Source organism: Oncorhynchus masou, chromosome 18, assembly GCF_036934945.1.
Source record: "Oncorhynchus masou masou isolate Uvic2021 chromosome 18, UVic_Omas_1.1, whole genome shotgun sequence".
Lineage (NCBI taxonomy): Eukaryota > Metazoa > Chordata > Actinopteri > Salmoniformes > Salmonidae > Oncorhynchus > Oncorhynchus masou.
Window position 1 is genome coordinate 30,458,695 of NC_088229.1, and position 19,311 is coordinate 30,478,005.

The window sequence follows — 19,311 nt, forward strand, 5'->3', positions numbered from 1 at the left end:
GTCTTCAGACACTGACAGCAGTTGCACCATTGGAAGACATAGCTTGGACTGTAGCCTACAAAAGCCTATTCTTGCTCTATTCCCGCGATCCATCAAACACATTTGGTGTGTCATCATAGTGGTCTCTGACTTGTGGTCAGACACGCTAAGGTGGAACAAACTTAAACTTGCACCTTTTTTCAATGCTGATTTGAATTTGATTGAGAAAACAACCTTTTTTTTGCAAACATCCTTTCTGAATTCAAAAGTAATCCTCAAAGTAATCATCAAATTTTTCGAAAGTATCTGTAATCGGATTACAATATGTTTTTTGCCGGTAACGTAACAGATTACAGTTACCGTTTTTTTTTGTCATCTCTGACTTGTAACATCGGCCACACTTTCTTTCACAACACGTTCACCATCTCTGTATTGCAGCATAAGACTAGTTATTCGCCGGGGAAGAACCACTGCAATTGATCGGGTATCCTTCCTTCGCCTCCGGAAACGGTCAGACACTTTCTTCACAGTCATCTTTCTGGGAAGAGATGGGGTCATGTGGGGTCATACACACCACAAAGGAGTAGGTCTGGGATGACTGAGTGCGGTACTCTGCACTGCACACCCCGATACACAGCTCCACTGGGCCACCTGGAGAGTGGGGCAGTAGCGCCTCGGCCATGTCACACACAATCCTGAGGGACAGAATACACTCAGCTGTCAGTCAAAGGCCCACTGCTTATGTTGCCTAATTTTAAAAGGAAATAAAGTTAGAAGACATATGACCAAGTATCACTAATTTACTTGCATACCATTCAAGTGAAACCCTATTGACAAAGTCACCACACTCACCTCTCAGCGCTGATGTACTCGGAGGGCACAGGGTTACAGCGAACCCCAGCCACCTGGACGTGGGCGATCTCCCGCACCTGCAGCCCGAGGTTCTCCCCCTCGATCGTCACTCGCGTGCCCCCCTCTTTGGGCCCCGTCAACGGGCGGATCTGTCCATGGAAACAGGGTCAAGGTCACGGAGAAGCAATCTCCCTGTCAGCATGCTCGCACACAGCAGAAGGCCTGGGTTCTGAGGCTCTAGAATTAAACACACCTATACAGTATTATACACAGTATATCTCTGTACTCCAGTCTTACCATGGTGATGCGGGGGTGGCTGCAGCGGACGTTGTGCCTGCCGGGGTGCATCCAGTTCTGCTCCGGCGTCTGGCAGTGCTGCTTCAGGAGACACTTCTTGTTGTCCAGGCACCAGCCACACTCAAACGCTGTGCTGGCCTTCAGACACAAGCCACAGCTGTCCCTCTGGGCCTCACACTTATACAGCAGGGCTGAGCACAGACAGACAGACAGGCAGGGTTAACACTCGTCTAAGATGGAGTCTGAGACAGAAAGGTGAGTGGTGAGGTGTGCGGCACTGTGCTGTCTGTATGTGACAGCACACGTCCTGAGCTGCTAATCTCCCTTTATCCTCTTGCTCAGCCTCGTCCTCGCTCCTACGCAGCCGCCTCGATAAAAACAGGTTTGAAGGTGAAGATGGTACACAGAGTTATTGACCAGTTCAGGAGGAGAACATAATCAAATACTGTGCAGCTAGTTACATGACTAGCTCTCTCCTCTCAGCTCATCTTCGCACAGGGCCAATCGCCCAGTGGAGAGATGGTATCTGCAGTCTGATTGTGGAGAGCTACGAGTCTCTTTCAGAGTGGCCCGATGAAACCAGTGAGATAAAGCTCCTTTGAGGGAAGTATTGACAACCACTATGTGTCCCCGACTTGCAGTTATACAAGGTGTGTTCATACAAAACATGGGACTGCACATTCAATTCTGTATTTTTTTTTACATCTTACTCATCTACAAAAATCTTTGTCATTTGAACAGTTTTGAAGACAATAAGAAAAAAAACTGCCAAGGCTTAATCCACATTTGCGACTGAATTATCCCACTGAATAAGATTTATTGTGGTAGCCATAGCCCCAATCCCCATAGAGTGCCACTAGAGGGCTCAGCATGGGATGACCACATATTTGACCAGTGTGTCTGCTGTTTCCCTGTTGTGTGCCAGTTACGTCTTCGACTTGTCCTTTACACTACTTAGCTGCAACACTATTATGAAGAACGTTTAATTTTGAAAATGATAAAACAACATACCTTTCATGGTGGAAGGCTTGTCGATGAAGAAGTCTCCGTCCCAGACGATAGAGAAGTCAACAGGCAGGTCTCCCGTCTCGTCCCCATCATACCAGTACTGCAGGAAACACACACATATAAACCATGAGTCAATCATCATACTGTACTGATGGTGCATAAAGCCCAACATCATTCAGAGCATGACAAGCCTTCATAGGGCCCTATTAATAAAGACAGTGGCACTCATTCCACTTATAGTGGTTTATGACTTGGCTCATCAGTATAAACTGAGTTCATGGCTGGCATGGCTGGCTGGCACAGTGCAGTGGAAACCATAATGCTATACTATACACTATACTGTACAACGAAAAACATTTAATCTGCTCTGTGTAACAACCCATTAGCCACCAGCCTATCCACTAGTCACAACATTCCATAGTTGTGAGGGAGTCAAGGAAACATAGTGGCTTTTTTGACAGACTAGGCTTTGAGTTAATCTGGCTTTTTGCAGAGAGAGAGAGAGAGAGAGAGAGAGAGAGAGAGAGAGAGAGTGTGTGTTGCTGCTGCTGTGTGTCTGTCAAGTGAAGGGGGGGGGTGGTTTTACTGCCTGTGTTTTAATTAGCAGCAATACTCAGAGCACTAAGCCAGCAGCAACCCTGAGAGAATATCGCTGATCAGCCACATTGATGCACGGCCAGAACACTTATGGGTGTTCTTAAGGAGGCAATGGAGGAATGAGGGCAGACTAAAAGCAAGCGAGGCCCTGAATTCAGCTTTAAAAATATAACTTATTTCAAAACACAATAAGATGACTCTCAGCAGATTCAAAGAGAGAGAGAGAGCAGCTACAGTATGACCACCAAGATGATGATACAGTAGAACCTGTAGGTTCCTGTTGAACCATTAAGTCTTTATGGCAGTATCAGATGTGGCACGTTTATCCATCCATACCTAACCTTTTATCCATCCACAGCTCATCTTTATCCATCCATACCTAACCTTTTATCCATCCACAGCTCATCTTTATCCATCCATACCTAACCTTTATCCATCCACAGCTCATCTTTATCCATCCATACCTAACCTTTAATCCACCTTTAATCCATCCACAGCTCACCTTTATCCATCCATACCTAACCTTTATCCATCCACAGCTCATCTTTATCCATCCATACCTAACCTTTAATCCACCTTTAATCCATCCACAGCTCACCTTTATCCATCCATACCTAACCTTTATCCATCCACAGCTCACCTTTATCCATCCATACCTAACCTTTTATCCATCCACAGCTCATCTTTATCCATCCATACCTAACCTTTATCCATCCACAGCTCATCTTTATCCATCCATACCTAACCTTTATCCATCCACAGCTCATCTTTATCCATCCATACCTAACCTTTATCCATCCACGTTGCCTAGTGGGTAGGAGCATTGGGCCAGTAACCGAAAGGTTGCTGGATCGAATCCCCGAGCTGACAAGGCAAAAATCTGTCGTTCTGCCCCTGAGCAAGGCAGTTAACCCACTGTTCCCCTGAGCAAGGCAGTTAACCCACTGTTCCCCTGAGCAAGGCAGTTAAACCACTGTTCCCCTGAGCAAGGCAGTTAACCCACTGTTCCCCTGAGCAAGGAAGTTCACCCACTGTTCCCCTGAGCAAGGCAGTTAACCCACTGTTCCCCTGAGCAAGGCAGTTAACCCACTGCTCCCCTGAGCAAGGCAGTTAACCCACTGTTCCCCTGGTGCGGATGACGTGTATCTCTGAATTCCTCATCAGTCCAGGGGCATGTTAACTGTGAAATCAGCTGTGGTATGTTGTTTTCATTTTTAATTTAAATGTATTTTTCACCACTTTTTTCTCCCAAATTTCGTGATATCAAATTAGGAGTTACAGTCTTGTAACATCACTGCAACTCCCGTACGGACTCGGGAGAGGCGCCCTGCTTCTTGACACATTGTTCGCTTAACCCCGGAAGCCAGCCACACTAGCCCTCCACAAGGAGTCGCTAGAGTGCGATGAGACAAGGACATCCTGCCTGGCAGGCCAAACCCTCCCCTAATCGGACGACGGTGGGCCAATTGTGCGCCGCCTCACGGTCGGCTGCGACACAGCCAGGGATCGAACCCGGGAATGTAGTGACGCCTTTAGCACTGCGATGCAAGTGCCTTTGAACACACCGTGGTATGTTTGACTGTGTTTGAATGTGTGTGACTATTTGTGTGTATGTGTGTGTGTGTGTGTTGGTTCTTCTGTCCTTGTGGGGACCTAAAATCTCCCAAACTCCCTACGACAATAGTAAAACAAGGAAAATTCTCCTTCGTTGGGACATTTTCCATGTCCCCATGAGGACAAAGGCTATTGTAAGTTTAGGGGTTAGGTGAAGGGTACGAATTAGGGTTAGGGGTTAGTGGTTAGGTTTAGGGTTAGGAGTTAGGTTTAGGGTTTGGGTTAGGATTATGGTAAGGGTTAGGGATTAGGGAAAATAGGATTTTGAATGGAAATACATTTTGGGTCCCCACGAGGAAAGAAGAATAAAACTTGTGTGTGTGTGTGTGTACGCTCACATGCCTGTGTGTGTGTGTGTGTGTGTGCACGCGTGTGCACACGTGTGAAGTCTTGAATCTTTGTGCAGCTGCTCTGCGAAATATCTGGGAGCAAGTCAAGCAGGGAATGCAACAGTGTGGGTGCTGAAAGGCTGAACTAAAGCCCACTGAACCTGTTGACACGTGGCTCCAAATGTTCTTACATCTCTATAGGGTCCAGTTGGTTCTGCAGGCACCAGTCCATAATTGAGGTAACTGCAGCTCCCTGGGTGGGGTCACTGAATTAACTTCCCCCAATCATATCGCTTCACAGTGTCACACAACAAAAACTCAACTCAACTTGAGACCATCCTCACTCCTATCCATCAAACAGACATATAAACTAGTTAACCTTTGTGGTCTCCGTTTTTTCAGCCGAAAAATGGAAATTCTATCGAAAATGCCTCATTCAATAACAGCATTTCGTGAAATGGTTGATAAGGCCAACAATATTCTTCACAGTCCAATGAGGCGTCACATTTGTTCAGTAGGTAAACCAAATCAGGTTGGTGAGTTGACGGCAGCGTTAAAGCCTTGGCAGGTTCAGAAACAGATATTCATTTGTAAATATCTAGGTTGTTGTCATGCAGTCTTCCCAAGGCCCTGATAATGAAAGCCACAGGAGAGCCATACAATGTATTTCTGGAATTAATATAATATTCATTTCCTAGCCTTCTCCCTCTTTTTCAAGTGAAAGGCAGGCAGCTTTGAGGAGATTAGTGGATATGTGTAAATGGGGGGACGCTTTTGTGTTGGGCCATACAATGCAGCTTATCTCTGCCAGTCGTGAATTGATTTTCCTCCGGCCTTGGTTCCACTGGATCTGAGACTAGCGAGTGGAGACAAATTGGCCTGGTTCTGTCAGACATGTCTCTGGGATGACAACGAGGCGAGTAAGTGAGGTAATCTTACCTTTAAAAAAACAAATCCATCACTGGATACAGATACAAACTTGCGCTACCACTGAGACAGAGACACTATTTTCATGATTTATTGTCTACTTATCCTTCGGTTTTAATGGGTTGCAAACAACAACAATGGAAGATATTCCTTTTGATATTCCTTTTGATCAATGAGAATTGGGTCTATTGAAGGCATTAATGTGAGAGGTACACAATGTAAGCAAGTTCATTTTACTGTAGGAATTGGAATGGCAGGTAGCCTAGTGGTTAGTGCGTTGGGCCAAACAAGGTCGCTTGTTTGAATACACGGGCTGACAAGGTGAAAATATGTTGATGTGCCCTTGTGCAAGGCGCTAAAACCTAATTTGCTCCAGGATGGCCGTACTACTATGGCTGACCCTGTAAAACAAGACATTTCTCTGCTGTATGTGACAAAAAAATATTTATACTATATATTAGAGACGATACACGATACGTTCAGAGAAAAAAATACACATTTAGAATGTGTGTTTATTCAGAATAAAGTAATTAAGATTTCAATTAAGCCATTGAACATTGACACGGATCGACTGTAGTTATCTGCAGCGGCTCAACCATCAGTCTAAATGAAGAGGACAAATACTGTGAGTAGTAGAATTGGCTGCAACTGTGCCGTCGATGCTGGCTCCTTGTAGTGACAGAGTGAAAATCTATTTACCTTAATGATGAAGGCTTTCCTGTTCCATTTAATTAAGTTTCAAAATTCGACCGACTTCAGCAAAATTACCTTTGAAAAAGGGCATTTTTTCCTTCATAAACATACACAGTAATTAATAGGGAGTCCATATTAGTGAACATAAATTATATTTTCTGCAAACCAAACTTTCATCATTATGATTACTGCACTAGGAAAAAATGTGTACTTCGTCACGGTGACAGATTTAAGGTCACAAGGTTTTGGTTAAAGAAACAGACAGGGTAATATGGAGGGGTCTTATTGCCCGTGAAGAATTGTGCCTGGTTCAGAGCTCACTCCATAAACACAGAATATATGACTTGCATGTTGAGGCCTTGCTTGAACTTGTGTCATCATATTTGAGGTAAGTGCTTTAACACAAGAAAACCAAAGCATACTTTTCACATGATGACACCAAAGCATTCTTTGTAGATGACTTTGGGAATCTAAAAAAAAAATGTCAGAGCAGGGGTAACGAATGCCCTGATTTCTCAGTTAGGGGAATACAGCTGAGGCTCTCTCCCCTTCCATTGCTAGTGCCTAAAGCAAACAGGATGAACCACAGACATGATGAAACAGGCTCATACTTCATGCTATTGATTGATCACCTCGTTTAGTGGACAATTTATTCCACCAGAACCCACCTGCTACAGAGCCTCACAGGCACAATCCAGTATATCCAACCTCAGAGACTGACAGGGGTGCAATATGCAATAATCAAAATGGAAAGGATAAATACCATAGTATTAGACTGCCATTTTCTATGGTAAATACAACGAGCAGGTGTAAGATAAACCTACATGAAAATATATGCATGCAGTGTTCAATATATCATATCCTACTACTTAGTCTGCATGGAAGCATGTTTACATTGACCATGAGGTGACATATCCACAGTATCACTAACATGTAGATTGTTCCATGCTACATCTTTTCCATTAGTGGAGCCTTTGGTGTCAAGAGAAGGGCAGGTCATTTCCATACCTTCCACTTAGAAGCACCAAAGACGTTGATAGTCTGATTGGACACTTGATGAGAATAATAGAATAATGAGGGCATGCCGGTTCAGAAAGCCTGAAAAAAAGAACATGTAAGTGTTTTTATTCAAAAAAGCTTTGCCACCACCGTTCGGGAATAATGGTGTTCTTTGTGAGAGCACTTTCCATCAAAAGGGTAGTTCAGAACTTGGTCATTGTGCAAAAGGCTTTACTGTACGTTTCCTGGGTAACACCGCCAATGCCTGTCGCTAAGGGGTCAGCAGCGCTTAGCAACACTTACGTCCATGGGATTCATTTGGATTTCCTCTCATCTTGATACAAAAGATGAAAAGTCCCATGTATGCCGATTCAGCCTATCAAGGGTTTACATGTGTGCCATGTGTAATCTGCAACGTAAAGCGTGCTGTCAAACAAAAATGCACAAAAACCCTTTACATTATCAAAGCAAATGCTTATTGAGTTTCAACGGCAAAGACCCTACTTATCATTTACTTGAAAGGCAGTGTGTATATGTGTGGGGGGGTGTATCATACTGATTTACTCCGCCTGTGGCAGCACATTGTCTGCAGTACAAATCAAGCGGGGAGACAGATAAAAGAAAGAAACAAGCAGGCCTGCGTTTGAGCTGAATTACAGTACATTTGACGTGATACCGAATCACATTTCTGAAGGATATCCCACAGTTGGGGAATGTGATTGATGGATTGATGTGGATCAGCATGAATTATCACACAGTGTTGTCTAATCTTTATGCATATGTACCTTACAAAAAAAGCTAATGCATTTCTCTTTGGATGCAGGATGCACCTGCTGCAGTAAAATTTAAATGACACGTATCCAGCAACGCCAGCAGGAAGCCAGTATAACAGCATAACGGTATCTATTCTATTTAGCTGGAGAAAATGAATGAATGGAAATGCCAAAGTAGAGGCAGAGAGACGGAAGAGGTGGAGCATGGAAAGAGGATGGCATGTATTTGACTTCAAGTTGTATGTGGGCAGAGGCAAGGGCACAACCTTGTGTTGTATTTATGCAGGATGTGCTGTCAGACATGTGTGTTGCTCTGGTCTGTTCACTGGTCTGTCTGTCTGAGGGCAAACTGTTGTTATCTGTCTGCATCACTTACACAGGGCTAGTCGAGATCTGTGGCAGATGCATCTTTCACATGCTGAACTGCACATCATGGGTCAATTTCACATACAACAGTCCTGGAAACACACGCACACCAACATGGACACACGAGCCTCAGGGCTAGTTTCTCTGGTGAATGACATCTCTATGTATTGTATAGTGGACTTTTAAAATGTATTTACCAGGACAAACCAGCTGGCTCTAAATGTAGATAAGGGTGTACATACAGAGGGAGCATTGTGAGAGTGAGAAAGGCCAGGCGGCGGGAAACAGCAGAGAAGTGAAGGAGACGGGAGGGAGGCTTGTTGGTCCACTAGAACGGCCCCTCTCTCCCAGGGAGGGCCAGGAAGGGGCTCTCATTAGAAGAGAAGATCGTCACAGGGATAAGAGTGCTGATAAGAGGACAATTATGAGGCAGTGATGGGGTAATATGAGGGGTCTGGCTGTGTGTTTAGTTCCCATAGGATGAATCAAATCAAATCAGAGTTATATCTCTGTTAGTTCCCCCATGAGAACATTTACATCATCAAGCAGGGCCAAAGTAGCCTGGGCGCCAGTCTGTTTCTGCTCTCCTGTCAACTCCTTATGGAATCGTCATGCCAAACAATGACACAGAATACAAGGAGTGAAGTGTTAACTAAGCAGACGGGTACCCAGGCTGGGGCCAAGGCTCCAGCTGAGTCACAGAACGATCACTCAATCTCTGCATTACTCTACCTACAGTAACAGTTTTAAAGCAAGACCTGACCGTGAAATCACATCCAACTGCAACATTCAACTACACTAGAAGTTGAAGTTGCCCTGTCTGGTAAAACATACTGTCACAGCTGGTGAACATGTCCAGCAGCATGTTTAACCTAACTAACCCCCACCTCAGTGGCCTGCCATCAAAGCAAAAGTGCTGACTGATACCTGAATGTTCTCAGTGAGGGGGAGACTAAACAGCAGATGAAATTGATTGATTCAGCATCGCCCATCTGAGGCCACTCACAATTGCATTAGCATGGACCCCATGGCCTCAAAGTCACCTGGCTGCAGCAGTCTTGACAGCCAATCGTCTTGACGGCCATTCTGATTGATAGCCGTTGAGTATGAGGGGAGGGAGGACAGCACACACCCCAGGAACTGAGTGTAATCTGCGGCATGTCTTCACTATGGCTAGATTACTATTCAGGAGAGATCCATCAGATAGGGGCAGAGACAGAGAAGACGGGATGATGTGGCCCCAGCCCACTGTGTCACAGGTAATCACACTATCAATTCATCTAAAAAATCCCCTCCAAACAGAGAGAGGGGGAGGGAGAAAGAAAGAGATAGAGACAGCGGGTAGTAGCTACCAGTCAGAATGGGGGAGGGAGAAAGAAAGAGATAGAGACAGCGGGTAGTAGCTACCAGTCAGAATGGGGGAGGGAGAAAGAAAGAGATAGAGACAGCAGGTAGTAGCTACCAGTCAGAATGGGGGAGGGAGAAAGAAAGAGATAGAGACAGCGGGTAGTAGCTACCAGTCAGAATGGGGGAGGGAGAAAGAAAGAGATAGAGACAGCGGGTAGTAGCTACCAGTCAGAATGGGGGAGGGAGAAAGAAAGAGATAGAGACAGCGGGTAGTAGCTACCAGTCAGAATGGGGGAGGGAGAAAGAAAGAGATAGAGACAGCGGGTAGTAGCTACCAGTCAGAATGGGGGAGGGAGAAAGAAAGAGATAGAGACAGCGGGTAGTAGCTACCAGTCAGAATGGGGGAGGGAGAAAGAAAGAGATAGAGACAGCGGGTAGTAGCTACCAGTCAGAATGGGGGAGGGAGAAAGAAAGAGATAGAGACAGCGGGTAGTAGCTACCAGTCAGAATGGGGGAGGGAGAAAGAAAGAGATAGAGACAGCGGGTAGTAGCTACCAGTCAGAATGGGGGAGGGAGAAAGAAAGAGACAGAGACAGCGGGTAGTAGCTACCAGTCAGAATGGGGGAGGGAGAAAGAAAGAGATAGAGACAGCGGGTAGTAGCTACCAGTCAGAATGGGGGAGGGAGAAAGAAAGAGACAGAGACAGCGGGTAGTAGCTACCAGTCAGAATGGGGGAGGGAGAAAGAAAGAGATAGAGACAGCGGGTAGTAGCTACCAGTCAGAATGGGGAGGGAGAAAGAAAGAGACAGAGACAGCGGGTAGTAGCTACCAGTCAGAATGGGGGAGGGAGAAAGAAAGAGATAGAGACAGCGGGTAGTAGCTACCAGTCACAATGGGGGAGGGAGAAAGAAAGAAATAGAGACAGCGGGTAGTAGCTACCAGTCAGAATGGGGGAGGGAGAAAGAAAGAGACAGAGACAGCGGGTAGTAGCTACCAGTCAGAATGGGGGAGGGAGAAAGAAAGAGACAGAGACAGCGGGTAGTAGCTACCAGTCAGAATGGGGGAGGGGAGTAGTAAAAAAACGTCATGGCCTGAATATCAATCTCAAAGTGTGGTTTCTCTTTCTGTCAGATTGAGATGAAGCAGGTGAGTGTGAGAGAGGACTACCATTTACAGTTTAATGTAGTATACTCACTGTTTCAGCCTGTCCTTGTGTGTGGTAAACAGCCTCAAATGTTTACCTTTAGGTTTTTACTTTTTTATTTTGAACCTTTATTTAACCAGGCAAGTCAGTTAAGAACAAACAAATTCTTATTTACAATGACGGCCTACACAGGTGAAGTGATTAACACACTAGAACACATCTATTTAATGCTGATTTCCTCACTATATTCATAGAGCTGTTGCATTGTTCACACAGCATCTGCAGCTTTATGCTTTGAACAATCCAAACCCCAATGCCCAATCCTCTAACCTTTGTGCACTCACTTAATAATTGTCTACCACAAAACTACTTTTCAATTTAATTTTAAATGCATAGCCGCAGCACGCGGGGTGGGGGTCAGAGAAAGACATAACGATGAGGGGGAGGAAATGAGTGGAAACAGATGGAAGGACAACAGTTGCTCTTCGCGGCAGGGTCCTTCCGAAGGCCTTCACAATGTAGTGCGCCAGACAGCATGTGTCAGCCAGGGAAAGGACAACAATCAATCCTAACCCGACCCGCTGGGGAAGGGCGTGTGTGCTGGATACGTGATCCTCATTATTAAATTGCCACGGGACATCAATTGTCCTGTCAAAGGACAGTGGTCCACAGCCTGACCTTTGACCTCCAGGGGTTAAGGGGGTTAGAGGGGAGACACTCCGTGGCAGAGGGCTAGTCAAACCCTACCCAAGGAACGCTCCAGCACCTCCACCCACACCACATTCCCTTTCCCTAGGTCACATTGTCCAACCAAATGAAGACCCGCATCCTGTGACTGGCTAATTATTTTACAAGATTCCCTGGGGTTACTGTGACAACCAGATGGGTCACAGAAGGCAGCCGTCTGTAACATTACTACGAGACAGAGGGAGTAGGAGAGAAAGGGAGAGAGAGAGGGAGAGAGAGAGAGGGTTCTACGGAGCAATAGAGAGAGAGAGAGAGAGAGAGAGAGAGAGAGAGAGGTAGAGAGGATACTCTCAATGTCAGCTCTTTGACATGCCACATTTTTCACTGGGATTGAGAAAACAAGTTTAATGCTCTGAATTGATGCCTTTGCTGATTTTGCGGATAACGTTTTTTTGTGATCAGTGACTCAGTGGAAAGTCACCTTGATTTTTCTGCCTATTATCTCCATGAGACAGAGAGGAAGAGAGGGAGAGGGGAGGCATACTCTTTCTTTATACACGCATTAGTAAAAGACCTGTGGAAAACTAATTCAAAAGATCGGTATAAGAAAAAATAGCTTTTACACTGGACCAAGAACTCAAATCCAACAACAATTCACATCATCTTTAACAGTGAATACTGTATAAATAACAACATTCTGTAGGGCCTGGAAATAAGGCTGCCAGGGCGGGTATGTCATAATTATAGGCCATGTACTCACTGAGGTGTTCTGGCATTGGATACAGGAGCTGTTGAAGCGCACAGCTGGGATGCGTTGCATCTTGCCCTGGATGTTGAACACACACTCATAGTTCTTCTGTCCAGACTGAGGCTGAGGGAGGTTCCGGGCTCTCAGCGTGATTGGACGAATGATCCCTGCAGGTACCAGGATGTCACTGGTGGGCAGGATCTGGGGACAGCCCTGAAAATCAAGCAAAAAAAGTTACAAATGAACACAGCTCATTTTCTTTGTAAACTCATCAGAATACGGGATGTCAGAACTGAATAATAAACATAATCATTCATTAAAACTTGGTCTCCATAGCTAAAGAAAATGTATTGATTCCAGTTTATTGAGCGGAGAGCAGCAGTGAGTTATGTCCATTAGCAGCTCTACTTTCCCAACAGAGCAGTGGTACAGCCAACCAGATGTGAAAGATCTGCACAGAGGCCATTAAAAGTGGAATAGTTTGAAACCAAAGCAAACGGAGGTTAAAATCCCTATTACACAGCTGTTGGATCCATCTCTGATTTTATGAGCCACAAATCATACTGATGAAGCGGGAAATTAATATCTTCCTTAGTCCTGCATGTCTGCCTGTGCTAGTGAGGTGAGCACAGCTCCAGAGCCCAGTTAGGGTCCAGGCATTTATTAAAGGGATTACTAGTGACATTGTGGGAAAGAACACATAAAGGATCTCGGAAGTCACAGGAAAGTCACTATTGATGCAATGATTACAATCTGAGAAAATTGCTGATGTGCCCATCCCCAACCGAGATGCCACAGCAGGCTAATGTCCCTTCAGACCCCCTGTGTATTAAAGGATCTTTAGAAATAATCTGTTATCCATTTAGCGCTGAACAATAATCAAGGAGGCTGTAAAAGCAATTTGCCAGACTGGAGGTGATAAATCAGAGGCCTTGTCTGGGCAGGTGGAGGCGGCAAGCGACGAGGAAGGCGGTGGGGCGGAGGGGAGGGAGAGAAGCCTCTGTCTGCAGGACAGATACACCGAGCACCAGCCAACACCATGGTAACAATGATGCAACTCCACAGCTCACACAGCCATAAATCTTGCGTCTGGCAAGCGATTTGTAAAGGTTTGTATACTGGTGCATCAATAAATCTCATTTTCATATTCTGTGGATGAAGAGAAAGATTTACTTCCTGTAGGGAGGTGGTGGTGGTGGTGGTGGGCACAGGTGGTGGTGTTAGCAGGGTTCTGCCTGCAATATGAATCCGATTTATCAGCAGCACCATTGAATAACCTCCATCTCCATAGTGAGGACAGAAGGCTTCAGACTGGAGATGGTTAGCCTTTTGGAAATGATGAATGGCTCAGATCGCTTCTCAACACCGCTTTGTCAATTGGCAAATTGACGTTCAAAACACCAAATATATCCACTGATATCACATATGCCACGTTGGGTCATCAGGGACCTAGCCTCAACACCTGGTTTGCCAGAAAAGGCAAAATTATGTCCAGTATGACAAATGTATACATCAAAGTTAATGTGAGTGAAAACATTTGTGAATAGCAAAACTTTCCCTGGTAACAGCCAAATACATTTGACCACATTTGTCCATTTTGACTGGATTCAAGAGAGGTCTGCCATGGTGAAAAATGAGATGAGACTAGAAACATCCTAGCAACCAGGCGATGGTGTACAGTAGCACATCTCTGATGGCCTAAGAGCTACTATCTTTGTAGAGAGCTCTAGTCAATGGCTGACATATACAGTAGGTACAGTGGATCTGGTTACTTAGAGCCTGTTTATTGGATTTTATGGCTACCTACATCAGAGTAAAAGTAGCATCACAAAGATACTTTGAGAGGTTGGCACAACAGAAACACATGGTTCATCTAACAGAGTAGTACAGTCACAACTGTGACATATTTTAGGCGAGGACTCACGATGGAACTTAATGTTTTATTTTTTTCAATTATTTGAGTGGACACATTATAAAACCCCAAACTACTACTACACTGCTTCGGAAGTACTTATTTCTGCTTCTTTTATCAGAAAAGCGAGAGTGTGTTTAATCCTAAATGTATCATTCTATTGGCCATTCAAAGTCAACTTTAAGCTTTCTCTAAGTCGAACCACGGTGTTCTCTTTCTCTGCAACACTGTCATGTATAAGGCATTTCGACTGGTTTATCTCAGTGGAGTTTGAATTTTTATGAATTCCTCTTGTCTGTGTTTGAGTGGAATTGAATATAAGCGTAACCCCAAGACGCCACCCCTATTTCCCCTTCATTCCCGTCTACTAAATTGCATTAACAAGCTTTAATCGGCTGCATATTAGGGCTGAAGCAAGCACAGGATAAGTGGTTTGTTTATCAGAAACGTTTGTGTGACATTCTAAAAAGCCCAGGGCAGGTAAGTGAGGTTTGTCATGATGAATTGGGACTCTTTTCATAGGCTGACTGGAAGACAAAGAAGGGGAGACCCATCCGCCTCAGTGAATTTCATACAAATAAAATAGTGAAACATGAAAAAGATGTATTTTTTTTAGATAAAACTATACTGAATATTTTCACATCACCAAATAATTGATTAGAACACACTGTTTTGCAATGAAGTTCTACAGTTGCCTCAACAGCACTCTGTAGGGTAGCTAGTTTCCGTCCGTGTACAGCTCATGGTTCTCGCCCCCTTCCATACACTTACACAATAATTATGACAACTTCGGGGGGCGTCCTCCAACCTATCAGAGCTCTTGCAGCATGAACTGACATGTTGTCCACTCAATCAAAGGATCAAAGAATGAATCTTGTACTGAAAGCATAAACTACAGCTAGCTAGCACTGCAGTGCACAAACTGTGGTGGGTAGTTGACTCAAAGAGAGAGAAAGACAATAGTTGAACTGTTTTGAACAAATAAAAGTATTTAAAAATGAAAGAGAAGCAAGAGAGAGAGAGAGAGAGAGAGAGAGAGAGAGAGAGAGAGAGAAAGAGAGAGAGCTACAGTGGCAAGAAAAAACATGTGAACCCTTTGGAATTACCTGGATTTCTGCATAAATTGGTCATCAAATTTGATCTGATCTTCATCTGTCACAACAATAGACAAACATAGTGTGCTTAAACTAATAACACAACAATTATTGAATTTTTCTTGTCTATATTGAATTAGGGATGCGCGATATATCGGTGAACATATCGGAATCAGCCGATATTAGCTAAAAATGCCAACATCGGTATCAGCCCGATGTCTAGTTTAACACCCATGTTAAAAACCAATTTCAAAGTTACCGTGGATACCTATATAACGTAGATACATGATGTAATGACGCCACGTAAAATTTTGCGCTACACGTGCAACACAGCATTCCAAACCTAGCCCACAATGTCTGCTGTGTGGATCGAGCTGTCAACAAGTCGAGCAGTCATTTTAAAGAGTAAGTACATTTCAGCAAGACAACTCAAAGGCGAAATCCATTAAAGCCAAGATAATGGAATTCATTCATTCAGAACCGCAACTTCTGGGGTAGCTAGCTTTAGATTGGCACCTAGCTAGCACCAATACAACCAGCCTGAAAACAATGAACAGTAGAAACTACAATCATTTTCATTATTCTTAGAAATGATTTAGGAATCCTTGTGAGTAAGTATTAGCTAGGTTGACACCTTTGGCATACTTTGATTTTGAAGGCTAACCGCAAAGTCCACTATTGTGGCTAGCTTCACATAGATGGGTCCGACTACCATTAATCAAATAAGAACTGTCTTATATATTAGGGTTATTTTAGATGATGACACCTAGCTACTGAAACAGATTATGTCATTTTGCTATGTTTTTGGGGAAGAACAGTGTTATGCATCCATGAGCTAGCTAGCTTTTTTTATGAACATCAATGTAGGTGAGTGAAGCCACTTTACCAGCATCATAGCATATGTATTGATGAATCGTTGTGACATATGAAATACGAGTGATAGTGTAAGCAATGTGTAATAATTATGTAAAAAATATATGAGCGCGTTAAATTGTTATGTGATGTGCAGTCATATTCAGATCCTGATTAGTCAAAAAGTTTATTTGACACGTCAAATAGTGTTATTTGACGTGTATCTTTTTTGACACGCAAAGACCCAAACGGCATTCCATAGAAATCCTGGTTGAGAATGAAACGACTGAACAAATGAACAACGAAACAGCACAGGAAGTAATTGAAAGAAATAGGTTTTGATGATGTTTTACTGGTAATGGGGACATACCTAAGTCCGAACAAAATACATTTTTGGTCAGTGTGGTGTGTGTGTGTAACCTTTATTTAACTAGGCAAGCCAGTTAAGAACAAATTGTTATTTACAATGATGGCCCGGATGACGCTGGGCCAATTGTGGGCAGCCCTATGGGACTCCCAATCATGGCCAGATGGAATACAGCCTGGATTCGAACCAGGGACTGTAGGTAGTGATGCCTCTTCCACTGAGATGCAGTGTGTTAACTATTTAACTGTACTAGTATGCTTAAAATGCCGCTACATTTTTTAAGTATTGGTTATCGTATCGTTTTTTTGAGCAAGGACAATATTGGATATCGGTATTGGCTAAAAATGTCATATCGGTGCATCCCTATATTGAATACATAATTTAAACATTCACAGTGTAGGTAGGAAAAAGTATGTGAACCCCTAGCTAATTGGAGTCAGAAGTCAGCTAACCTGGCGTCCAATCAATGAGACGAGATTGGAGATGTTGGTTAGAGCTGCCTTGCCCTATAAAAAACACTCACAAAATTTGACTGTGCTTTTCACAAAAAGCATTTCCTGATGTGAAACATGCCTTGAACAAAAGAGATCTCAGAAGACCTAAGATTAAGAATTGTTGCCAAAAGTATCTCTAAAAGCCTTGATGTTCATCAGTCCACGGTAAGGCAAATTGTCTACAAATGGAGAAAGTTCAGCACTGTTGCTACTCTTCCTAGGAGTGGCCATCCTGCAAAGAAGACTGCAAGAGCAGAATGCTCATTGAAGAAGAAGACGTCTAGAGTGTCAGCTAAAGACTTACAGAAATCTTTTGAACATGCTAACATCTCTGTTGACGAGTCTACGATACATAAAACACTAAACAAGAATGGTGTTCATGGGAGGACACCCCAGAAGAAGCCACTGCTGTCCAACAAAAACAAACAAGTTTAAAAAATTGTACCTGGATGTTCCACAGTGCTACTGGCAAAATATTCTGTGGACAGATGAAACTACAGTTGAGTTGTTTGGAAGGAACACACAACACTATGTATTGAGAAAAAAGGCACAGCACACCAACAACAAAACCTCATCCCAACTGTAAAGTGTGGTGGAGGAAGCGTCATGATTTGGGTCTGCTTTGCTGCCTCAGGGTCTGGACAGCTCGCTATCATCAATGCAAAAATGAAATCCCAAGTTTATCAAGACATTTTGCAGGAGAATGTTAAGTAATCAGAATGGCTTCAACAGAAGAAAATATGCCTTCTGAAGTGGCCCAGTCAGTCCTAACCTCAACACAATTGAGATGCTGCGGCATGACCTCAAGAGAGCAGTTCACACCAGACATCCCAAGAATATTGCTAAACTGAACTGTTTTGTAAAAAGGAATGGTCCAAAATTCCTCCTGACTGTTATGCAGGTCTGATCCGCAACTATGATGTCTAAACTGGTTATTATCCTGGCTGGGTTCTGTATGATGTCTAAATTGGTTATTATCCTGGCTGGGTTCTGTATGATGTCTAAACTGGTTATTATCCTGGCTGGGTTCTGTATGATGTCTAAACTGGTTATTATCCTGGCTGGGTTCTGTATGATGTCTAAACTGGTTATTATCCTGGCTGGGTTCTGTATGATGTCTAAACTGGTTATTATCCTGGCTGGGTTCTGTATGATGTCTAAACTGGTTATTATCCTGGCTGGGTTCTGTATGATGTCTAATCTGGTTATTATCCTGGCTGGGTTCTGTATGATATCTAAACTGGTTATTGTCCTGGCTGGGTTCTGTATGATGTTTAAACTAGTTATTATCCTGGCTGGGTTCTGTATGATGTCTAAACTGGTTATTATCCTGGCTGGGTTCTGTATGATGTCTAAACTGGTTATTATCCTGGCTGGGTTCTGTATGACGTCTAAACTGGTTATTATCCTGGCTGGGTTCTGTATGATGTCTAAACTGGTTATTGTCCTGGCTGGGTTCTGTATGATGTGTAAACTAGTTATTATCCTGGCTGGGTTCTGTATGATGTCTAAACTGGTTATTATCCTGGCTGGGTTCTGTATGATGTCTAAACTGGTTATTATCCTGGCTGGGTTCTGTATGACGTCTAAACTGGTTATTATCCTGGCTGGGTTCTGTATGATGTCTAAACTGGTTATTATCCTGGCTGGGTTCTGTATGATGTCTAAACTGGTTATTATCCTGGCTGGGTTCTGTATGACGTCTAAACTGGTTATTATCCTGGCTGGGTTCTGTATGATGTCTAAACTGGTTATTGTCCTGGCTGGGTTCTGTATGATGTGTAAACTAGTTATTATCCTGGCTGGGTTCTGTATGATGTCTAAACTGGTTATTATCCTGGCTGGGTTCTGTATGATGTCTAAACTGGTTATTATCCTGGCTGGGTTCTGTATGACGTCTAAACTGGTTATTATCCTGGCTGGGTTCTGTATGATGTCTAAACTGGTTATTATCCTGGCTGGGTTCTGTATGATGTCTAAACTGGTTATTATCCTGGCTGGGTTCTGTATGATATCTAAACTGGTTATTATCCTGGCTGGGTTCTGTATGATGTCTAAACTGGTTATTATCCTGGCTGGGTTCTGTATGATGTCTAAACTGGTTATTGTCCTGGCTGGGTTCTGTATGATGTGTAAACTAGTTATTATCCTGGCTGGGTTCTGTATGATGTCTAAACTGGTTATTATCCTGGCTGGGTTGAGGTTATTTCTGCCAAAGGAGGGTCAACCAGT

At 43.7% G+C, this 19,311-nt stretch overlaps 1 protein-coding gene across 2 annotated transcripts in view; it reads right to left on the minus strand.

Annotated features, from left to right (window-relative positions):
- Positions 1 to 19,311, minus strand: part of LOC135504387 (plexin A3) — a 135,398-nt gene that overhangs the window by 22,632 nt on the left and 93,455 nt on the right. For both annotated transcript variants that reach the window (XM_064922941.1, XM_064922939.1), the window contains exons 10-14: positions 12,373 to 12,573; positions 2,140 to 2,236; positions 1,129 to 1,319; positions 832 to 980; positions 554 to 674 (exon numbers count right to left, since the gene is read on the minus strand). In XM_064922941.1, the coding sequence (XP_064779013.1) occupies positions 554 to 674; positions 832 to 980; positions 1,129 to 1,319; positions 2,140 to 2,236; positions 12,373 to 12,573 (759 nt within the window). The remainder of the gene's footprint in view (positions 1 to 553; positions 675 to 831; positions 981 to 1,128; positions 1,320 to 2,139; positions 2,237 to 12,372; positions 12,574 to 19,311) is intronic.